This window comes from Camelina sativa, chromosome 20 (assembly GCF_000633955.1).
Source record: "Camelina sativa cultivar DH55 chromosome 20, Cs, whole genome shotgun sequence".
NCBI classification, from domain to species: domain Eukaryota; kingdom Viridiplantae; phylum Streptophyta; class Magnoliopsida; order Brassicales; family Brassicaceae; genus Camelina; species Camelina sativa.
The window spans coordinates 18,635,539-18,648,724 of record NC_025704.1 but is presented as its reverse complement, the minus strand read 5'-3'; the positions used below and the strand labels follow the sequence as shown (position 1 = coordinate 18,648,724).

Here is a 13,186-nt window from a genome sequence, read left to right as displayed (position 1 = left end):
GAAGAAGAAGACGATTGACTTGTTTCCCGCCACTTTCATTGTCTTCTCCGAAAACCCTCCGGTGGTGAAGCAAAGATGTTGTGGGTCGACAAGTACAGACCGAAATCACTGGACAAGGTCATTGTTCATGAAGATATCGCCCAAAATCTCAAGAAACTGGTACGCCCTTTTTTGTTCAAACCCTAGTTCATTTTGGGGGTTTTTTCTCGATGATTTGGAATCTGATTTTTTCGATTTCTCCTATTAAGGTTACCGAGCAAGATTGTCCGCATTTGCTCTTCTATGGGCCGTCAGGTTCGGGTAAGAAAACCCTAATCATGGCGCTTCTCAAGCAGATATATGGTGCCAGTGCAGAGAAGGTATCCTTTTTAATTGAAACCCTTTCTCAAAACTAAAAGATGAAGACTTTGTTTGTACCCTTAATGCTGTTTAGCGAAGCACTGACTCATTATATCCTCTTTAGATTCATTTTTATCTTCCGATTGCTACTTTTTGTCATATGGAAACTGACAAGTTGCTTAATTTTACTACTTGACTGCAGGTGAAAGTGGAGAACAGGGCGTGGAAAGTTGATGTGAGTTGCACATGCTTTTTTTCTCTCTGTTTTCTTTGCGTTTTGTTCTAAAGGTCCTCAATGCTTAGTGTCCATATTCATCTTGTGCTCTTGTTGGATCAGTAACTCGTGTTTCGGGTGGTATCATCTAACTTGTTAATGCAGAGAAGTGAATTGTGTTTGCTATCAATTCTTTTGGTGGCCCTTTCTTGGCGGAATTTAACTTGATAACATTGTCTTTAATCTTTTGAACAATGCAGGCTGGGAGTAGAACTATTGATCTCGAGCTGACTACATTATCAAGCACCAATCATGTGGAGCTTACTCCAAGTGATGCAGGCTTTCAGGACCGATACATCGTTCAGGAGATAATTAAAGAAATGGCTAAGAACAGACCAATTGACACTAAAGGAAAGAAGGGATATAAGGGTAATAATTCCGCCTAACTATTTTTCTGTACCACAGTATCATTAGTGGAGACATTTTGCATGTCAGATTACATAGTAGTAGTTATTTTATTCAACTACAAAGAGTGATACTTTTATAAGGGAATTGGATGTCATCTTCAATCTGTATACTTCTGTGGTTGACTTGGTCTACATTTTATGGTTTATTCTATAGTGTTTGTTTCCTTTTCTCAACATGATCAATTCGATGGTATCCTCATATATCTAGTTTTAAGGCTTCTTGTCCAGCTGAATCTCTATTTTTATTCGTTAAGATGGTTCTTTGTTCTTAATTATCAACTTATCTCTCGTCTCTTACAACGTTTCTTGGTGAAGTTTTGCCTCTATGATCTGCCAAATTTTTTCAACTTCTTTTCACATTACGATATTGGATGATGTCTTATATTTGTCAAAAGTATTTGGGCGTACTCGAATGCATGATTTTGTGTGTGTTTTATTTTGTTGTGACAGTGTTGGTATTAAATGAGGTTGACAAGCTCTCACGAGAAGCTCAACATTCTCTGCGGAGAACAATGGAGAAATATAGCTCATCTTGCCGTCTCATCTTATGCTGTAACAGCTCTTCAAAGGTTACAGAAGCTATTAAGTCTCGTTGTCTTAATGTGCGCATAAATGCACCTTCGCAGGAAGAGGTACACAAGCTGTTCCCTCTGTATTTGTAGAATATTTTCTGTATAAATAATCCGCAAAGAAAATTTGTGGAATGTTGTTAATGCATGAGGCTTTGTCGTTCAGCTCAGTGTTGAGACACCAAATCTTGTTTTGTGTCTTTTAGTGGGAAAACTCATATCAAATACTCTCTTAGAAAAGCCCATCTTGATGTTGCATTTTTGTTTAAGATCTACACAATATAGATATAGGTTCGTATACTTTCTTGCCATTTTGCTGTGTACTTCTCATTGGATTGGCAAGAAAACTAGTTTATCTGCTTTTATCCTTATTGAGAAGTCTCTTAAGACTTACGGTGTTAAAATATTACATAAGATTCAGTTTGCTTCTTCTGGCCTGTGTAAACTTTCTTCCAAAAAAATATAAAGTATTCAAGATTATTGTTAACAAAAATGTGTCTCCCTGGTACCAGATAGTGAAAGTGTTGGAGTTCGTTGCAAAGAAAGAAAGTCTGCAACTGCCTCAGGGTTTTGCTGCTCGTATTGCTGAAAAATCAAATCGCAGTCTTAGAAGAGCTATTTTGTCACTTGAGACTTGTCGTGTCCAAAAGTAAGCATATCATACTGTATCTATACAGACAATCAATAAGTTTGGTTCTTTTGTTGTTTCATGTTTTAAAAATTTAACTTACACTACTTAGATCTTGATATCCCCCTTCACATTTGTTTTTCTTTGTAGCTATCCGTTCACAAGTAATCAAGTGATATCTCCTATGGATTGGGAAGAGTATGTTACTGAAATAGCAACTGACATGATGAAGGAACAAAGCCCTAAAAAGTCAGACTCTAGTGAATCATTTAGTTTTACAATATATAACTTAAAAGATACTTTGAATTATAACATCTCTTGTATGCTTCTTCAGGTTATTTCAGGTGCGTGGAAAGGTGTATGAATTGCTAGTTAATTGCATTCCACCAGAAGTCATACTAAAGGTCTTAAACATAACCTAATTCAGCTATATATTATGTATTTGGGTCCTTTTTGTCTTTTTTACCCATAGTTTTGTGCATTCTCAGAGACTTCTTCATGAATTGCTGAGGAAACTGGACTCAGAGCTAAAGCTTGAAGTCTGCCACTGGGCTGCATATTATGTAAGAATATTTGTTACACCGCTCTCAGTCTTAGCTTGTGAATTCTATCTCAACATCTGTGTTCCCAGTCCCATCCTTTTGTTTTGATGGCTTGCTTGATAATATGTCTTTGGCCCTTCTTACAGGAACATCGGATGCGATTAGGTCAGAAAGCCATATTTCACATTGAAGGTATATAAAACTCTTTAGTTATTGCATTTGGCAGGCTACATAATATAATATATCATCTTTCTTATATTTTAATGGGTGATTATTGTGTTGGTGTTACGCTGCAGCATTTGTGGCCAAGTTTATGAGCATATACAAAAACTTCCTCATTTCAACATTTGGGTAGGGGAAGGGAGGGTTCCAAATCGAGGAAAAGAGGACAGACTTGCACTTGTACTGTTTTTTATGTGTGATCTGAGGTTTCGATTTTAGTGGGTCATTTTAACTTCGATGTTTCTATTTATTTCTCTCAGACTGTTAATTTCAATGACTATGGAAACGGTTTAGGCACAAATTTCGCTCCCAATCCTTGAATCTCCGTTCGATCATTTCTTACAGCCTAATCAACATTGCTCCAATTTTTGTCCACCATCAATGCTGCATTTTAAGTTTATATGTTGGTGATGGGATCCATTTATGTTAGAACTTAGAAGAAGGGATGCATGCTTCATCTGCTTCAAGTTGGTGCTTCAAGATTCTAGAGCACAAACGGCTATGGAGCTCACTTGGTCATCTGCTGGTGCTTGAGGGAGTACGTAAATCAGACTCTCTTTGTTATGTAGTCTCGTCGATGTACCCTCTCTTTACTCTGGGGTTCAGTTTTCAGAAAGAAAAAAAAAATGTAGTGTGCCTATGCATTGTCAACTAATGAGCCATTGCATGACGAATATTACTTCCTCCGTTTCAAAATATAGGATGTTTTAAGCAAAACACGGAGATTAAGAAGTCTTTACTTTTAACAAGTTCAACCAATCAGAAACAAGACTGCATAATATAAAATACTAAATTAATCTAAAAGTTGTATTGAAATTTGAAAACATCATATATTATGAAACAACAAACTTCTCCAAAACACCTTATATTTTGAAACGGAGGGAGTATAAAACTAACTTAAACCTTATCGTTTTCTTAGTGGTTCGGTCTTTTAGGGTATTAAGTTTTTATTGGAAAAGAAAACTAAACTAATCATTAAAAAAAATCTTACATCCAGAACGATGCGACATCTTAATAAATGATTTATTGCTCGGATTGTGTGCGTCTCAATAAATAATTTATTCGTTACATGCAGAGTATTATTAGTACTTATAAAAAAAAAAGTGAACAACTTTGGAGATTAGAAGATCGCAGTTTTTTTCTGAACAATAAATCAGAAGACGAAGCAATCTAATGAAGAAGAAAAAGATCAATGATATGTACTTGAGGGACGTTGTTGAAAGGCTGGAGAAATTTATTGATGTTAAGTTTGAAGTGTCATAAGCAGTTCGAAACGTTTCAAGATGGGGTGGAAGAAATTATGAAGAAGCAGGATGAAGTGTTCAAAAAGAAGAAGAAGAAGAAGAAGCAGAATGAAGTGTTCAAAAAGAAGATGAAGAAGAAGAATGAAGAGCTGAAAAAAGTAGTGAAAGAAAAGAATGAAGATCTGGAGAAAGTGATGAAGGAGAAGAACGAAGAGGTGGAGAAAGTAATGAAGGAGATGAATGAAAAGCTGGAGAATGTAATGAAAAAGATGAACAAAAAGCTGGAAGAGGAACGTTGCGAGTTGAAAGAATTAGAGTATACAAACTCAGTCCTACTCAGTAAAGAACGTCAGAGTAATGATGAGATACAAGAAGCGCGCAAAGAATTGATTAGAGTATATACTTATATCTTTATCTTTCTTGAGTCTATTAATATAACTTGATATATATGTTTTTGTGGGTTTCAACTATTTATTTAGTCTTCTGAGTTTTTTGTGGGTTTCACTTATAATATTTTTTTTCTTTTCTTTGTAGGGTTTGAGAGATCTATCAGGACCTCCTGATAGATCAGCTACCATCGGAATAAAGAGGATGGGAGAAGTTGATGAAAATGCGTTCTTAAAAGTATGCAAACAGAGATTTGGAGGTGAAAGAGTTGCGTTGGAACAAGCCATGCTTTGCTCAAAATGGCAGAAAACCCTCAAGGATCCAGCATGGAATCCATATAGTTTTAAACGATAAGATTAAGAACAGAGAAGTTTAAGAATATCTCTCTTATTAGCTCAAAAAAAATACCTCAAAACTTTAAGCTCTCACAAACTCTCAAACTTAATTTCTCTTAGGTTTTGCTACATCTCAGCATCCCATATATATATAAGCTCTAAAGTATATTCTCCTAATCTTAAATGGAAAACTTTCTTATTCCTATTACATTTAGATATCTACTAAATATAATCTCATTTTCCATTTCTCTTTGATTAGCTTGATCTCCAAGCTTTTCAAGCTTACACCAACATACTCCTCCTTAAGCTTGAACTCTAAAGCTGCTAAGTCTCTAACTCCCATGAGCTCTCTCATTTGCTTGAACTTGATTTTTCCTAACGCCTTTGTGAGAATGTCCGGCTTCTGACTGATGCCTTCAATATGCTCCACTTCTACCTACCCATTTTCGACACATTCTCTTATGAAGTGATATCGCCGAGCAATGTGTTTACTACGTCCATGGAATACTGGGTTCTTTGCTAATGCAATTGCTGATTCATTATCAATTCGAATAAGAACCCTCTCAACCAAATTCCCAGTAATTTCTGCTAACAAATCCTGCAACCAAATTGCTTGTTTAGTAGCTTCCGTCCCTGCCATATACTCAGCTTCACAAGATGATAAAGCCACAACATCCTGCTTCCTTGAACACCATGTGATCGGACTGTTCCCAAAATAGAAGATATGCCCATAAGTACTTCTACTATCAGCTGGATCATCATTGTGACTAGAGTCACTGTAACCAACAAGTTTAGGTAACCTTGATCTTCCATAAGACAGTCCCAAGCTTACAGTTCCCTTTAAGTACCGTAAACATTGTTTCAAGGCTGCACCATGTGAAACTCTTGGACTCTGCATATATCTTGACAAAATTCCCACACAATATGAGAGATCCGGTCGAGTGTGAAGTAAGTATCAAAGACAACCTACTCGCTTGCGATAGACAGTTGCATCAATTTCTTCCTCCTTCTCTGCTTTTGATAACTTCAACTCTCCTTCCATTGGTGTGTGAGCTGAGCTGCAGTTTCGTAAGCCAGCTTCCTCTAAAATCTTCAATGCATAGCTCGTTTGGTCGAGCATTATTCCTCCTTGGTGTTGCCTTACCTGAATCCCAAGATAGTATGATAGTTTTCCGAGATCACTCATGTCGAACATTGACGACATCTCCTCCTTAAACCTCATTATGATCTCTAGACTTGTTCCCGTGATGAACAAGTCATCAACATACACTCCCACTATCAAAAGATCATGATCGGAACTCTTTCTGTATACTGAAGGTTCTTTTGAGCAACGAACAAACCCAAACTCCATGAGAATCCAATTAAGCTTGTTGTTCCAGGCTCTAGGAGCTTGTTTTAAACCGTACAAAGCTTTGTTGAGTCTATAGACTTTATCTTCTTTTCCTTTCTTCACAAATCCCTCTGGTTGACTCACATGTACTAACTCCTCAAGCTCACCATGTAGAAAGGCAGTTTTAACATCTAAATGGTGTATCTCCCAACCATAAGAAGCAGCAAGATCAAGCAATAGTCTGATTGTTTCGATCCTTGCAACTGGTGCAAATACCTCATCAAAATCCACACCATGTTTCTGAACATAACCCTTAGCCACTAGTTGCGCTTTGTACTTATTTATGCTCCCATCCGAATTTCGTTTGATTTTAAAGACCCACTTCAAGCCAATTGGTTTTGATCCTACAGGTAAGTCTACAAGATCCCAGACTTTGAATCTTTCAATAGACTCAAGCTCTTCCTCACAAGCTCGTCTCCATTCCTTGGACTCACTAGCTTCTTCAAAGTTCCTCGGTTCATTGTTCAAACAGAGTAATGCCAACTCTCCTTCTTCTTGTGCAATTTGAAAACAAACGTAATCTTCGAGGTACTTTGACTTAGTTCGTATTCTTTTACCTTCTACTTGAGGAATTATTGCAGGTGATTCTTCAAGTTCTGCAGGTGGTTCTCCATCTGAGTTTGATTACTCATCTCGCTCTGTTTCTTCACTAAATGTATCGTTTAAGACCACAGGTTGGTCAGACGACTTGTGTACCTTATCCTTTCTGGGATCATCACCTCTGATACCGCCAATTGTAAACTCAAAACTCTCTTCTCCATCCTGTCCAGAATTATTCTTGCTGCAGTTCCACCCTTTTGCTTCATCGAACACAACATCACGGCTAACTATGACTCTTTTGGTGTCAGGATCAAACAATCTATATGCTTTGGAACCAGGCTCGGTTCCTAAGTGAACAAGACAGCGAGTTCTATCATCCAGTTTTTTTAGTTGAGCTTTGTCTGCCTTGGCATATGCAATACAACCAAAGACTCGAACATGTCCAACCGCCGGTTTTCTGCCTCGATAACATTCGTATGGTGTTTGATCCTTGAGTGATCTAGTTACAACCCGGTTCAGTAAATAAGTAGAGTGTCGAACAGCTTCACCCCATAGATAGTTTGGCATCTTCATGTGTTTCAGAACACTTCGTGTCATCTCCATCAAAGTTCTATTTCAACGTTCCACAACTCCATTCTATTGCGGAGTGTAAGGAGCGGTCAAGTGTCGAGATATGCCAGAATCTTCGCAGAAAGAGTTGAACTCGTGGGATACGAACTCCCCTCCTCTATCGGTTCTAAAGGTCTGAATCTTTTCTTTTGTCTCCTTTTCCACCATTGTTTTGAACTTCTTGAACTTCTCCATAGCTTCGCTCTTCTCCTTTAGAAGGATGGTCCACATGTACCGCGAATAATCATCGATAAGCACGAATATGTATCGACTTCCAGCACTTGTACTTGGTGTTATTGGACCGCAGAGATCTCCATGTATAAGTGCTAGCCTTTTTGTTGATCGAAAATTTGTTGCTTGCGGAAAAGGTTGTGTAGATTGCTTACCGAGTAAACACGAGCCACAAATCTCTTTGTCAAGTGGTTTACTTGGACCTCCCAACACATGCTCATTGGTAAACATTGATGATAGTGTAGTATAGTTAACATGTCCCATCCTAGCATGCCACATACTTGATTCTCTTGAAGCTAAGACATTTAAACAAACACTGTTTGTTAATCCCATGTTAACTTTATACAATCGATTCTTAGACCTCTCTGTTTTAACCAAGAGATTTCCATTTTGATCTCTCATTGTTAGATACTCTCCCTTCAAATGAATATCACAACCAGCCTCTGTAGCTTGTCCTAAGCTTATGATGTTGCTCCTTAGCTCTGGGATGAAATATACTTCAGTCATTACTCTCGGTTTTCCATATGAATCAACAAAAGCAATGGTTCATTTTCCTTTGATATCAATCCTTGAGTCATCTCCAAATCTAACTTTCCCAGTAATTGACTGATCGAGTGTGTCAAAGTATCTCTGATCTCCGGTCATATGATTGCTTGCACCGTTGTCAAGATGCCAAATATTATTCCCATATGTGTTGGCTTCAAACTTACTCGGCCTGCAGTGCTTTTCGTTTAGATAGACAACTTCGTGCATCATAAGTTGATCAGCCTCTTCTGTATCTTTAACCTCACTTTCTTTTGCTTCTACTATACCTAGTTTCATCAAACGCTCTGGACATTGTGAAGCAAAGTGATCTACTTTGTCACATCTGAAGCAAACAACTTGGGACGGGTCCTTCCAAGTACTGCGACCACGTCCTCTTCCTCTGAAGGTTCTTCCACCACGTCCTCTTCCCCTGTATTCTCCATTGTATTCTCGACTTTGTGACTCTTGATTAACATACATAAGTTTGCTTTGATCCTCTTGAGTATCTTCTTCCTCAGAGATACGTTCCTCATAGGCTTTTAACCTGCCAACAATATCTTCGAAGCTTACGGTATTGAGATTTAACACTTGTTCAAGAGAAGCAACCATATGTATGAACTTCCTTCTTGGAAGACTCGATAAGAACTTCTTAACGAGTTTTGACTCCTCAATAGTTTCCCCAAGAGAGGCTGTTTTTGAGGAGATTGCAGAAAGTTTCTCTGCAAAATCATCAATCTTCTCGAATTCCTTCATCTTGAGTCTGTCGAATTCAGCCATTAAAGTCTGTAATCTCGCCTCTTTGACCCTCTCAGCTCCTACATGTCGGTTCTTAATTGTTTCCCAGACCTTCTTTGCTATGCCTAAACCTCCGACTTGTAGTATAAGAGCTTCCGGTATAGATTGCAGAATTAATGCTATGGCTAGATTATTCTTATCACTATCGATCAGCTCTGTTTCAACTGCCTCCCATACCTTGTTAACCTCAAGCACAAAACTCATCTTTATGGCCCAAACCGTGTAGTTAGTTGCATTTAGCATGGGACATGATATCGAGGACGATGAAGATGAACCTTCTTTTGGTTTGTCTCCTGTAACTGCAATCTGTTTGTTCTTGTTATCCGAACTCACGTCGTCCGTCATCTTCTCACAGCTTCTTGATCTTCAGGCTCTGATACCAAATATAGTTTTAAACGATAAGATTAAGAACAGAGAAGTTTAAGAATATCTCTCTTATTAGCTCAAAGAAAATACCTCAAAACTTTAAGCTCTCACAAACTCTCAAACTTAATCTCTCTTAGGTTTTGCTACATCTCAGCATCCCATATATATATAAGCTCTAAAGTATATTCTCCTAATCTTAAATGGAAAACTTTCTTATTCCTATTACATTTAGATATCTACTAAATATAATCTCATTTTCCATTTCTCTTTGATTAGCTTGATCTCCAAGCTTTACTTCAAGCTTACACCAACAATCCATTCAAACGGGTCGGAACTGGGGAAAAAATGAAGGTTTGTTCTGTCTCATGTTACTTTGATACTTTCCCATTACTATATCGGTCACATTTCAGATGGTATTGATTCTGGCGTGCGTATATATTACATTGTTTATGATTGTTTAGGAAGTGGTGGATGAAGAAGATGAGAAACTTAAGATCCTGAGAGAAGAGTTGGGAGAAGAAGCAGAAAACGCAGTTAAGACAGCACTTGTGGAACTGAACGAGTTTAACCCAAGTGGTCGGTACGCAGTTCCGGTACTTTGGAATTTTGAACAAGAGAGGAAAGCAACACTCAAAGAAGGGATTGCTGACTTGACGAAAGAGATCAAAACTCTCAAACGCAAGCTCTCATGAGTGTGTGTTTTTTTTTTTTGTTCTTTTGGAATTCTTAATTAAAGGATTAAACTCTCTACCCCTCTCTATCGTTAGTAAGTGAGTTCTAAACTCATGCAAGGTTCTTTTGAAATTCGGATGTATTCATATAAATATAACTTATTCTTATCTTTGTGTTCTCCAGCTCGTGGGTGTGGTAATCTTTAGATTATCTTAGAAACAAGACGTAAGACAAACTTGAATCTTCTCGAGTTTGTTGCAGTTAAAACTGTTTAATTAAATAAATCAATCCAAAACGTTTCATCTTTTTATTACTCTTGCTTTTTTTTTTTCTGACAACACTTATTACTCTCGCTTTTAACTAAGATTGTGTGGCTCAATAAAGTTTTGCTTCCTGCATGGAGAGTCCTAATGTTGAAGAGTAGGAGGTAATGATAGTTTAGAAGGAGTATAAGGAAGGTCTCATGATGAGAAATTTTTATAGAGGGGATTAAAAAATTTAAAGAGATGAACGAAAATCTTGAGACTAGTTAAGTTGTTAACTAGAGTATATTTATCATTTACTTAACATCTTTCATAAAAATTTAGTGATAATTTTGGCAAATTTGATTCATTCATTTGTATTTATTTACTTTCTATCATAAATGAGAAGATACATTTTTTTCGCAATTTTGACTGTTTGTGAATAAAATAAACTGATACAAAATTTAACAATTTTTTTGTGTATGATTATGTAACCATTCTCTAAAACAATATTTGAGAAGTAGGATTAATAAAATTTAATGATGTGTCTTCACCAAATTCAGTTTTTGCATGTGACTTTTTTTGTATAGCACATTTTAAAATATTTATCTTATTTTAAAATGCCAAAACAAAAATAATACGGATTAGCTTTTTTTTTTTTTTTTTTTTTNTCTCGAAACGCAAAGTAGAATTAGAACCGCTCAGGATGGTACTATAATGAGGGTTTTGACTTTTGAGTCCAGTTTAGCCTTTGAAGCAAGAGCACCGGCCGGACCAGAGAATCAAAACGAATCCTACAGTAACTCTTTTGTAACGTAGCTGACTTCAATCGATTTATATAACTTAACGCCCTAGGATTCGATCAAGTTAATTACGCTAGCTGTAGTTGTTATCTTCATATTCTTTAGGGTTTATCTATCGTGATGCCTGGGTTCGATAGACTCAGCGAATTACCAGAATCTTTGATCACTCAAATACTCTTATGCCTTCCGACCAAAGATTCGGCGAAGACGAGTGTTTTATCGACCAGATGGAAGAATCTATGGCTTAATGTTCCAGGACTTGACTTAAACCGCCAGGACTTCCGTAATGTAGACAAACAAGTGTTCATCAACATCATCGACAGGTTCCTCGAGTTTAACCCTGAGTCACGCCTGGAAAAATTCAAGGTGAATTACAGTAGCCGTGAGATAATCGGGTTCAAGGACCGGATCAGTAGTGCGATTAACCGGGGAATCCGACTTCTTGATGTCGTGAGCAGTACGCAACGTCGGAATGATGATGGCTCTTTGAATCCTTATATCGAGTTCATGCCTCTGAATCTATTTACCAGCAAGACTTTGGTTTCTTTAAAGCTCTTGTATTCGGTTCTTGAGGATCCGGGTTTTGTTTCTATGCCTTGTGTTAAGTTTATGATTCTTCATAAAGTTAGATGGTCTGGTACTATGAATCCTGAGAAGCTCGTGTCTGGATGTCCTGGTCTTGAAGAACTGACCTTGATAAGGGATATGGATGAGGATAAATTGGTGGTTGCGGGTGTGAGATCTGGGAGCCTGAAGAGGTTTAATGTTCCCTCTGCGCATGAACCTCCTCGTAGATCAAGATTCCCAAACACACTGCTTGAGATTGATGCTCCAGGACTAGAGTATATGGCTCTCAAACAAGACCAATTCGGCAGATTCCTAGTAAAGAACCTGACTTCTTTAGTCATGGTTGACCTTGATATCAAGTTTATTGTCACGTATGATATGAGTTTCGATACAAAGGACTTGTCCAAGAGAAATGAAATCGGTGATTTTCTTACTGGGATATCTAGAGCAAGACATATGATCATCTCTGAGAAAACAGTGACGGTATGTATATATAACTAACTATTCATGGTATTTGTCTAATGGTAAAACTGATCTTACATGTGTATCCTTTTTTTTCCTCTCTTGTTGTTTGCAGGCCCTTGATCGTTACTCAAAAGTTGGAACGATTCCCAAATTCAATAACATATCACGTTTACAGGCTGTGTTCCCAAGCTCCTTGTTATCGGTTTTGCCAGCTTTTCTTGAGAATTTCCCGAATCTGAAAAACTTAAGCTTGGTATGTAAAACCTTTTGTGATTTTGGCGTATATATATATAATAACATTGTTGTTCAATTCAGTGGATGTGTATATGATTGAAATACTCGGCCTTAATTTGGTTTTTTGTTGGTGTTTGGAGAAAATTTATTTTGCAAAGGAGGAGATGGAGAAGAGAAAACTCGTAGACGTGCCTCAGTGTTTGGTATCGACTCTCGAGTGTGTTGAGATAAAAAGATTGTTCGAATGGGAGGAAGAGGAGATGAAAATAGCGAGTTACTTTCTTGAAAACTCAGCAGTCCTCAAGAAACTCATTGTGAGTTTCGTCATGGACTATCCTCGTCGATATGCTTCGAATTCGGAAGTCTACGAGGAGCTTAATAAACTCACAAAACTGTCTCGAAGATGTCGAATTATCATTGAAGAAGAAGAACCGGCGGAGTGACTCATCTATGGAGCTTTAGCAATTTTTTTAAGATCACTTTTTATTTTTTTTTTAAAAGACTCATATTTTTCATAGTTACAACTCACAAAACGTTCTCCAAAGATGTCTGAATGTGTACGAGGAGCTTAATAAACTCATAAAACGTTCTCCAAAGATGTCGAATCATGCGTTGATCAGGAATGAAAAGAACCATCGGCATCAGAAGTACAACAAAAAAAAAGAACTCAGTTGTGCCGTAGGAGGAGGAGTCTTGTTTTGTCATGAGAATCAATTTAAGATTTATTTAAGTTTTGGTTAGTTTTGGACCTTTTGGTCAAATGAAGCGCAAGTTAATTAAAACAAAAAAAAAAAAAAAAA

At 37.3% G+C, this 13,186-nt stretch overlaps 2 protein-coding genes across 2 annotated transcripts; both read left to right on the top strand.

The window, feature by feature from the left end:
* Positions 1-3,306, top strand: LOC104771187 (replication factor C subunit 3). Its single transcript, XM_010495675.1, has 11 exons — positions 1-159; positions 249-359; positions 542-574; positions 814-982; positions 1,471-1,652; positions 2,102-2,238; positions 2,368-2,466; positions 2,552-2,621; positions 2,706-2,780; positions 2,906-2,951; positions 3,056-3,306. Exons 1-11 carry the CDS (start codon positions 76-78, stop codon positions 3,112-3,114), a joined length of 1,065 nt encoding a protein of 354 aa, XP_010493977.1. The 5' UTR covers positions 1-75; the 3' UTR covers positions 3,115-3,306.
* LOC104771186 (FBD-associated F-box protein At5g27750-like) lies at positions 11,241-12,881 on the top strand. Its single transcript, XM_010495674.1, has 3 exons — positions 11,241-12,170; positions 12,265-12,405; positions 12,527-12,881. Exons 1-3 carry the CDS (start codon positions 11,241-11,243, stop codon positions 12,827-12,829), a joined length of 1,374 nt encoding a protein of 457 aa, XP_010493976.1. The 3' UTR covers positions 12,830-12,881.